At 38.8% G+C, this 11,675-nt stretch overlaps 1 protein-coding gene across 1 annotated transcript; it reads left to right on the forward strand.

Moving 5' to 3' along the window:
* The first annotated feature begins 434 nt into the window (after window positions 1-434).
* LOC145692158 (uncharacterized) lies at window positions 435-1,016 on the forward strand. Its single transcript, XM_081767457.1, has one exon. The coding sequence runs from the start codon at window positions 435-437 to the stop codon at window positions 1,014-1,016; it is 582 nt and encodes a 193-aa protein (XP_081623583.1).
* The last annotated feature ends 10,659 nt before the right edge of the window (window positions 1,017-11,675 follow it).

Below are 11,675 nucleotides of genomic sequence, written 5' to 3' on the forward strand. Positions count from 1 at the left end.
ATTTGCCCCGGGCCGCAGCTGGTTGAGAGCATGTAGGGGGCGCCATTTCGAGGCAAGATTAATGCTGGCAAGTTTGGAAGGTCGTATGGACGATGATGGGATGGTTGGTGTAATGGAGAAAGTGGGAGGAAATCTGAGCTGAAAACTGGTCTCGCAGAATTTGATAAAATTATAAACTTCCTCTAATTCAGAGTCAAATCAGTTACCAAGTACTTAATGGAATCAATCAAAAATCTGAAATTTGTAATTAATTCAGTATTTTGGGACTCAGTTTTGCATGAAATGTCTCTTGATTTGTTATCTGATCTTTTGAACACAATCTCCAGGTTCAAAATTATGGATTTGACAGATGGCTGTGGGAAGCGAAGGTTACTATTAATTTAGTAGATGTGGAAGATCAGTTCAGAGAAAAGTGTATCTTGAAGAAGAACAGAATGTCGGGAGAGGATGAAGCAAAACTTTTTACTGAAGAGGATCGCCTTAGACAATCTTTCTTCAGAATTCTTGACCTCTTAATGGAAGAACTCTTTAATACAATGGACAGGCTCAAAGAAGTAAGCAAGAACTTCAGCTTCCTCAGAGGAAATTCATTGTGTGAAAAGTCTTCGGAAGACCTGAAAAATTTGTGCGCGGATCTCGCTTTGAAATACCAAGACGATTTGAATGCTGTAGAATTATGTGTAAAAATTGAGAGTCTTAATGACCAGGGACTTGTATTCTTGCTGGACCTCAAGAAGTCCACCTCAAAGAACATACTCGACATGATTACCGAAACTGGCCTTCAAAGTGTCTGTCCAAACGCCTCAGTGGCTTTTAGAAGTTTTCTTATCCTTCCATGCAGTGCGGCAACTCGTGAAAGAAGTTTCAGCAAACTAAAACTTATTAAAACATACTTACGTTCATCCATGGGACAGGAAAGGCTCTCAGATTTGGCAACATTAGTTATAGAGAAAAAGGTTGCTCAATCAACATCTTATGAAAAAAAAAAACAAAAACTTATTGAGTACTTTGCATAAAAGAAAACCAAAAAACTATTTTTGGAAGTTTATGTTACAAAACGAGAAGGGAATTATATAGAATACAGCTACTAATAGATACTATAAATAAAATATTTGTTTTCTATATTTATTGTTACATATAAATGGATGTGAAATGTGTGTAACTATCTACCTTAAACTTAAGCATATTACTAGAAGAATTATTTACACACAGGTGGAAGGCCCGCACAGAAAATGAAGTCAAGCATCCAACTGATAAGACAATACACACACACAGGAGGAATCACAAAGTAAGTCAATGAAGAGGAATTTCCTTAGCCAACAGAAGAAGAGGAAGCTACAGGTTATCAAGTTAAGGGTCGGTATTTATATAAAAAATGTTTCTAAATATGAAAGTAACTAAGGAAGTTCTGTCGCTTTTTCACCCAGCACATTCGGATATCAATATGTCACCTAAAACGTACCTGAAAGATCAAAAATAGTCCCCATCAGCATCGATGACCATCTGCCAACATTCTGGAAGGCCATGGATTAAATTGAGGTAGAACTTCGTAAGCAGTGTAGCGAAGAAGTTATCGAGTGCATTTTGCATCTCTACTAGGGATTTGAACTGGCATCCTCTAACGTGATTGTCCAAGGAATTGAACAGGTAATAATTAGACGTTGCAATGCCCGGCGAGTATGATAGATGTAAAAGTGTTTCCCATCCAAGGCGTAGAATGGTGTCCCGGGTCATCCTAGCCACGTGGGGCTTTGCGTTGTCCTCAACAAGAGAATCTCTTTGCGATTCAGAAGTGCTGGCTCCAGAGTTTTCAGTTTCTCTTGAACACGACTCAACTGCTGACAGTACACAGTTGCATTGATGCTCTGACCAGCTGATAGCAGTTTCCGATACACGATGGCGCGAGCAGTCCACCAAACACACAATAGGATCTTGTTTTGGTACAATGCTGGTTTTAGCTGTTTTGGAACCGGTTCATGAGATGCTAACCAATGATGCCGTACAGGACCCACTTCTCATCACATGTCAACACCCTGTCCAGAAATGGCTCCTTCCTCAGACGAGAGAGCAAAGAAACACAGGTGTCTGCTCGCGTTGTCTTCTGGCCCGAAGTCAAATCATGTTGGACCAATCGACAAAACTTGTAGTGCTTCCCAAGTTGATGGAGGTGTTGCCGAATGATTTCTCCACTCACACTGAATTTTGTAGTCCCAGTTCCTCACATGTATGGCCACTGGTCGCCTTAATTGCTGCCTAAAGAACTTTATTTTGTACATGTGTTGCTCTTCCGGCACGTGGTGCGTCTTGGAGTGTTCGTCCTTAAACTTGTTAAATCACCGCTGCAGTGTCCGAGTAGTCATGACACCCTCACGAAAGCCCTGGCATATCTTCCGCCCCCTGAAGCGGTATTTGACCCCAGTTTGAACTCGTACAGCATACACGCCCTTATGACGCTCTGTGGAGGTCCCATGTAAACTCTGTTCTTACGCAAGTTCACGGTGTAACTGAACTGCCACAACCAGGTAGTATGTTGGATATACCCACACCCAGAACTGACCTTTGGCTTATTTTCATTCGCATCCAACTCACGGTGTGAGGGCCAATGTAACACAAACCTCCACAAAAGTGACAGAACTTTCTTGGTTACCTTTATAGCTTGTTTGAATTGTTATGTATTTGTTTTGTTTTTTCTATTACAACACTAATATTTCTTTATTAAAAACTTAGGAAATTTCACAATAGGTTCCAATACACGTATATAACAAAGTTGCATCTTGTACAACTATGGATTTCTTACGATGAAAATCTTGAGAATCTTGTTTTCAGTATAAGAGAGTATTTTATTTTCGAAATAAATGAGCTTCAACAAAAACAAACAAACAAAAAAAGGTTTGAAAACTTAAGTTTTAATAAATATCATAAATATTTAATATAAATAAAACGTAAACATTGGATTATGTATCGGTTTGTGTTTCAATTAAACGATAAAACGACTTTTAAGACTTCTCACTTTCTAAGTTTTGGATACGCTTCAAGCTCGTATATGTACACAAATTTCAGTAAAAGTTATAAAAGGGTGAAAGATGACAAATAGTTTAAACTTTTTAAAATAATACTTTAACCTAAGATTTGTTCCAATTCCTAACATAAAGTATTTAGACTTGGGAGGAAGGGGGCGCCACAAAAACTTGTTTGCCCCGGGAGCAATATTTCGTAGATCCGGCCCTGCTACTTGGTAATGTACGCACTTCTTCCAGCCCTCTCACCATGGTTGAAACACTTCTGGAACTCAGTTTTTAGAATGGTGAGCAACCGTGCTGTTGCATTCCGCATGATGTCTTCCCTTGGCCCAAATAGGTTCCCTTTTAGTAGTATATTCAGCTTGGGAGTACCCTAGTAGTAAAACCGGCCGGCCAAACGTTGGGAAAATGATGGCGATGCTACATACCAACAGTGGCCTATCGTCAGGTTTGCCCGCTTTGGCAACCATTTTTCACCCAAAAAATTCCCCAACCAAACGAAGGTTGGGCCTTCGTTTACCCCACCAATCCCAACCATCTCCCAAAGCAACCAAACACAAACAACATTGAGAATATTGAACCTTCATTCACCCAACCAAATCCCACCAGTCTCCCTACGATATCCCAGTCGAACCTCGACGATGAATGGTTCTTCACAATCCAAATGCTGACGTTACCTGGCCAACCTAGCATAATTCCCTGACGTTCCTAAACGTGTCCTCGCGGCGGGTGGGGTAGGGTGATGATGCATTCGGTTTGGCACGTTTGACCTTTTATATGGTATTCCTAAGATATTCCGATTGTTTCATAGAGTTAGGGTTTGTAAATATTCGATTAGTTTTTAGTTGTATTTCGACCGTAGAGGAAAAGAAAAAGTGGAAACAGCAGTATACGGGTCGCGAACCCCAGTTGCTTGGTTGGCGAGCAGGTATGCTTCCAACTTTTTTTTAACTACTTAGTACTAAGTTTTTACTTAATTTTATTTGTTTTTCCAGCAGCCTAGAACGACACGGACAGGAATACAGAAATATCGAGGACAGTTAAATTCCAAAGTGTCTCCCACTGGGAATCGAAACTAGGACCCTGTACACTAAAGGCGCACGTGCTACCCACTAGACCAGCGGGGAGGGCAACTCGGCCACAATCACACACTTTACAAGTGTTGGATACTTGACAGTTGTTGTGCGTTATAAATCTTTTTTTTTTTTTTTTTAATAAAATCCTCCCTGTACACTATGTATAGGAAAATGATTCAACACATAAAACACGAACTCCTCTTTTGTTTTGTATTTGGGACACAATAAGATGGCGGTAAAGAACTGCACATGAGCAGTGACGCACTGATGGAATTAGCGACCATTAGCCAATGAAAAACGAAGTATCCGAGAAGTGGGAAAAGTGCTTTTCGTAGAGCAGTTCCCCGAGATTTAGCCAACGCTAAAGTAACGTATTTCTTGATCGGAAAAACAGTCAATTGTAGTATCGTTGTGTGAAGGTCGGGAGAATAGTTGATTGGCCAACCGTACATTTAACCAACGATGGGCCAACGTAAGTTTTTCCGCTATAATCTCGCACCGACCATTACCCACCATTGTGATCAAATTCCACTCAAATCCCAACGGTGGGCCAACCAACCTTGCTACTAGGCTAAGGAGTCTGAAGACACAGAGGAATGTTGTGTTTGGCAATGAAAGCCTGAATCAACTTTTGCTGAGACTCTCTTCATGCCCAAATTCTCGTTTAAAATTCAATGTACCGATCCGATTGAATGCTTTCCGTTTAGGTATCGCTAAACTTTTGGCAAAATTTGATGCAATATCCCTGCTCAAATTCTTCTGTTATTTTACAAACAACTGAAATCCGACGACTGCTCACAACACGTCTTTATTCGTTGGTCGACTGCCAGCTACATGCTTTCTGCGGGCTAAAAAAGAAATCAGGACTGCGCACGAGTGTCCCCTCAACACCTACACTGAAGAAAGTATCCCATGATTTGTTGATTTACAAGGGTAAAATAAAGTTCGATATTTTTTGACCACACCTCGTATATCGAAAGGTAAGACTTATACCAATCGAAAAAATCAAGATAAACTTGTGTATGTATATCTTATAGTATCAGATTCATCTTAATAGGTAGCTGTCTTTATCATACAGCATAAATTTAAAGTTTAGAAAAAATTTCGAAAACTACGCATAAGGATTTACTATCATTTTGTTCACCTGAATGGGATTCATCGTTTGGTAGATATATCGTTCACTTTGGGTATTTTTCTTGATAAACTCTAATCATATTTGAGAATTTAGAAGTGTAACTTAGCGAGAAAAATCAATAAACATATATTTAAATTTTCGTACTAAATTTACTCGTTAAAATACTAATAATACTTCAGAGTAATATATATATATATATATATATATATATATATATATATATATATATATATATATATATATATATATATATATATATATATATATATATATATATATATATAAAAGAAGTAGTTGAAAGTTATCATGAGTTATGGCTTATCAAATGGAACAGTAGGTAACCAGAAGCACGACTTTCAGGGGGTAACCTAATGCTACAATGAACTGCGAGTATTAAACAAGAGAAACAGACCAGAAATATGGGTCACTGGCTGTCCCGTTCAGTTGTGAAAGATAATCGCAGCTATTCTTAATCCTTCTTTAAAACCTGTGGTGGACGATTACAAATATGTCCCTTCCTCTGCGGTTTCCAGGAAGTATGGAATCATTCGAGAGGGTGTGAGAGTTGCTGGAAACAATATGAAGAGATGAAAATACGAACCACGCGTTATCCACAAAGTATGCAAAGGATTACATCACCAAGCTGTTGTAGAGTTGTGGATTAATCGAAATTTGAATGGTAATGGTAGCGGTGTGTGGCTTTTTTTCAGATGGCGTAGAAGTAAGAGATTTTTAAATTTATTTTGGCTAAGTCGAACGATTGTTTTCCAAAAGGTGTAAATAATACAAAAAGAGTATTTAACGTAGAATTGAAAAGAAGAATTTTAGTACAGTTTAGGATCAATCTTTCTCTTTCGTATAAATTTACCCCTCATGGCTTTATGGATAGCTTACGTGCCTTTGACGCCGAAGATCCGAGTTTGATTTCCGGTGGGAGCTCATTGCAGTTCAGATTCTGCGTTAAACTGTAGGTCCATGTCTTATAAAACCTTCGGAGCTGAAAGGAACGTTAAACTTCAAATTAACCAATCGTGTAAGTTTATCTTCTTTAATATCTAAAATTTCCCAACCTGTCCTTTCTAATTACACTGATAAAAGTGATAGTTCAGTGAAAAAGTTACTTAAATTATTAGCAACATTAATAAACTTCTCATATTGTGAAAAAAGTCATTTTTCATTGATTATTTTAGTAGCTCTTTATTATAAGTACAAGGGTCGTTCAAGGTTTACCGGGACATTTATTTTTTCAGAGGAAACAGATAGTACAAGAAACACCAAACTATGTCAGCTTTCAAAGTATTCTCCGTGCGCGTCAAGACACCGTTGCCATCGTTGTGGCATCTCCCTGATTCCTTTGGCGTAGAAAGAACTTGGTTGTTGTCGTAGCCACGGGAGGACATTTTCCGCAGTGCTTCATCTGTGGTGAATATCTTCCCTCCCAGATGGTCTTTAAGGGGTGCAAACAAATGTCACTGGAGGCTATATCTAGACTGTAGCGGGATGATGCAAAACTTCGCAGCGCATTTCGGCCAGAGGTGTTGTTGCCACATTGGCCGTGTGAGGCGGGCATTGGCATGGAGAAGAATGACATTTCCAGACAACATTCCAGGTCTTTTCTTGCGAACAGACTTTTGTACAGCACCACTAAACAATGTGAAGTAATACTGGGCATTAATTGTGCTCTCTTTGACCGGAAAATCTACATGGATAACATCCTTCATGTACCAGAAGACACTTGCCATGATCTTTCCAGCGAACGGCTGCGTTTAGCTTTTCTTGGGCAGCGGGGAACCTTTATGCCTCCACTCCATGCTGCTTATTTTGCTTTCTGGGGTTGAATTGTGCAAACATGTTTCATCACACGTGATGATGGATTGCAACAATTCATCACCTTCGGCTTGAAACCGATTCAAAAGCTGTTTACAGACCGTCATGCGTGTCCACTTCTGATCAAATGTCGGTTGGCGGGGAACCCACCTTGCACAGATTTTGCGGAACTGTAAGTGGTCGTGAATGATTGTCTCAACACTCCCGACACTGATATTCACCTCGGCAGCAATCGCACTGATACTTGCCGGTTCTCAAGAATTATTTGCTCAACACGTGCGATATTCACTGGTGTGACCGCAGTCGGGCGAATGTGTCCATGCGCTTCATTTGTCATCAGCTCCCGTCCTTCGCGAAACTGTTCACACCATTCGTACACTCTTGTCCGTGACATCGTTTGTTCACCATACTGTGCTTGCAATGTTCTGAAAATCTCAATGTTCTGAAAATCTCAGCTGGTTTAACGTTTTCCTTCACAAGAAATTTGATTACACACCACTGTTCCACAGCAACAGACGCACTGTTCGCTGCAACTGCTGCGTATGCGCCAAATACGTCATGACGGGCGCTAGTTACTCTAGAAGAAATACATTACGTCACCCGCAGGTTTGATTATGATCCGGATATTCATCGATTATTTACGTATGAAAATCCCGGTCAACCTTGAACGACCCTTGTACAACCTGCATTTAGAATATACTTAATCAACTGTCTTATTTTTATTCTAAATAGCAGTTACACAGAGGAAAAACCGTATATGTAGCGTAAGTATAAACGTAGATTACATGTGTAAATCTTGTAGTTTTTGAACTTAACTTACGACATATGTAACATCCTTCAACTAACGTATAACTGAAAACGTACATTTTATACGCATTTTCCGTATAAGTGTTCCGAATAAAGGTACTTTCCGTATGAAAGCAAGAACTGTATATAGGCAGTAAGGATCTCACATGGAGATGAACTTATGTGAGATATAGCTGACGTAAGTAATATACGTATACATATGTAATATACGGAAGACTGTTAGATATTAGACATCCTCCAGCATCATGATGTAACATCTAAGCGGGGAATAGGCAGTACATATTTAGCATATTGATAACGTATGCTCTGTAAAGATTTCCTTAGTAAATGATGTCAAACTGGGACAGCCTATCCCTCTGCAGCATGGATAAGAGGAAACTGGTTTTCTACTAATCTTTCTGTAAACAAAGCAAAACCCAGTGTTAACTAGCAGATTTTTATCAGGAATGGAAAATGAACCGGTTCTTGTGAAAACGCCCTGGACAGGTTCATATATTTTGCATGGGTTCTTGGTACCTCAACCGGTTCAAAATCGGGTCAGAACCGGTTCTTTTCTATCCCTGGATTTTGTCTATTATTATTGTTTGTTTCCCGACACACATACCCTACACACTCTTTGTACTTCTACTATTTGTAATCGATATCACAAATAATTCTTGTAATCGATATCAAAGAAATATGTTTAAAAGATAAAATAATTGTCATCAGTGGTGTATTAGGGGGGTATCAAGCTGAAGCCTCCCTGGAATTAGTTTTTCGCACTCTACGTACAACAATAACACTAGTTAACAAATTTAAACTTTTTGTTTGTTACATGAGAAAAATCACCTGATCTTAAAGGAACTTTTTGCGCTGAATTCGAATATGCACTCGGTTTCTCTCCATCACGTACAGTTTTCCCGTAACAGAGGGATTTTCGGGAAATTCCCTCAAAAATTTCCCTTTTTCAGATATTTTATTCCCCTAGCTCCTGTCCCCTTACATATAGTAACATAGAAATTATACCTAAGTATACCTTGATTTATATTTAATAAACCCTAAAAGTTTCGTAAAAATCGCTTTGTTCTTTCTAGAGAAATAAATATATTTGTATGTATACTGTGTGCACTGTTTATTGCACCTTATAGTAATGCTTTCAGATCTCCTGAGTTGGGGTAAAAACGATTTGCTTTATTACTACAAACACAGACATAAAAATGAATATTTACAATAGTCAACAACACACTTGTATTGCTCTCTGTAAATTAGAAACGTGTATAAAAATAGAATGTACTTCCAACGTATATATTTTTTTTAAAACGTACAGTATGTGTATATCTTAATACACACATATATATATATATACAATTCTCCAAGTTTTTTCGTTTTGTTCATGAAATGGTTATCAATATTTGTTATCAAATGTAACAGAATGCAAAAGAAAGAAAGAATGGAATACAGACTCATTGTTGACAACAATGAATTAATGCAGTCTGAATTTTCCACTACGGTATCGTTTCCCCCCTCCCCCCGCGCATTTCTTTCTTTCTTGTGTTCTTGACACCTGGTGAGGGAGTTTTGTACATTTTTATATTGACGTGTGGTTTAACACTACTTCACTTTCAAAGTTGCCTTTGCTGCTAAGAGTGCTTTCATGTTTGATCTTAACGGCATTATACCCAACTAAGACCAGAAGTTTAGTTTGTGATCAGTACAATGGCGTCAAGAGGACAGCGTTCGTGTGTTAACTCACTAAATAGTTTTTGTTATGTGTGTGGCCAGTTTGTAGTTAAAGGACAGTGTAGATCCATTACGCCATCGGTGAAACTAGCATATTATATATATTTCGGATGTCGTGTGGGAGATCAGGACAAAACTTGGGCACCCAACATAATTTGTGCGTCGTGCTACGTCACTTTACTTGCATGGGCCAAAGGGAAACGGAGGTTCATGAAATTTGCTGTACCAATGGTGTGGAGAGAACCCACCAACCATCTGGATGATTGTTATTTTTGTCTCACAGTAGTTAAGGGACATTCTAAAAAAAGCAAATACTCAATAAGTTATCCCAACGTTAAATTCGCAATTAGACCTATTCCGCACGGGGATGAACTTCCACTTCCCGAGCCCCCTACCAACTGGGAAGAGATATGGCCAAAAGACTCTGATGATGATCATGACCTTGATGAACCATCGACATCAACATGTACATCCAAGGATCCAACGTTCATCCCTGACTGTGTTCGCGAGCCACATTTCATCCGGCAATGTGAACTTAATGACCTAGTCCGTGATTTGCACCTGACAAAACAAGAGGCGGAACTTCTGGGATCAAGGCTCCAGCAGTGGAACTTATTGGATGCAGAAACGAACATATCAGTGTACAGGAAAAGGCATGTTCAATTTTCAAACTATTTCTCAATGCAAGATAATGTGTGCGTATGTACGGATATAAATAGGTTAATGGCGGAGCTAGGAATTCCTTACGTTCCAGAAGAATGGAGGTTATTTATCGACGCGTCAAAGGTCAGCCTTAAAGCTGTCCTTTTACATAATGGAAATAAAAAACCTTCTATACCACTTGCGCACTCAGTGAAGATTAAGGAATCCTATGACACCATGTCAACTTTGCTAAATCTTATAAATTACAAGGACCATTGTTGGCAAATATGTTGTGATCTCAAGGTAGTTGGTATTTTATTAGGACTGCAGTGCGGTTACACGAAGTACCAATGTTTTTTATGTTTATGGGATAGCCGAGCTGATGACAAACATTATGAAGTGAAGGAATGGGAACCTAGAGTGAATTACGTACCTGGAGAATGCAACGTCAAATACGCTCCTTTGGTAGATCCTAATAAGATATTACTACCGCCACTTCATATCAAGTTAGGACTTATGAAAAACTTTGTCAAAGCCATGGACACATCTGGTGAAGGTTTCAAGTATTTGCGAGATAAGTTCCCTAACCTGAGTGATGCTAAGATTTCAGCGGGAGTGTTTATTGGTCCCCAAATTAGGAAATTAATGCTTGATGATAGCTTTGACAGCAAGTTAAACAGTGCTGAGCTAGCTGCCTGGACAGCATTTAAGTGTGTTGTGCGCAACTTTCTGGGCAATAACAAAGCTGAGAGTTACACAGAAATCGTACAGGACATGATACAGAAATACAAAGAGTTGGGTTGTAGGATGTCTTTAAAAATCCACTTTTTGCACTCCCACCTCAGCTTCTTTCCTGCTAACCTAGGTGCTCTCAGCGACGAACGGGGGAAAGATTCCACCAAGATATAATGGCAATGGAGAAAAGGTACCAGGGACGATGGGATCCTTCAATGATGGGGGACTATTGTTGGGGTCTTGTTAGAGAATGCAACATTTCTTACAAAAGAAGGAAGTAGTGTACGTTTTTGTAACCCAATGGAAGTTTCATATATTGTGATAGTTTTGATTGTCTTTTCATGATCTTTTGGTACATTTGTATTCTTGTTTATTGTAAATTGTCACACTTGTAAATAATATTGTATTATATTTTATATATGTGTTTGTGGTAATAAAGCAAAACGTTTTACCTCAACTTAAGAGATCTGAAAGCATTACTATAAGGTGCAATAAACAGTACACACAGTATACATACAAACATATTTATTTCTCTAGAAAGAATAAAGCGATTATTACGAAACTTGGAGGGTTTGTTAAATATGAATGAAAGTATACTTAGGTATGCTTTCTATGTTGGTATATGCAAGGGGACAAGATCTTGGGGTGTAAAATAAACGAAAAGGGAAATTTTTGAGGGATTTTCCCGAAAATCCCTCTGTTACGGGAAAATCG

The sequence above is a fragment of the Thermobia domestica genome, chromosome 8 (assembly GCF_964235325.1).
Source record: "Thermobia domestica chromosome 8, izTheDome1.hap1.1, whole genome shotgun sequence".
NCBI classification, from domain to species: domain Eukaryota; kingdom Metazoa; phylum Arthropoda; class Insecta; order Zygentoma; family Lepismatidae; genus Thermobia; species Thermobia domestica.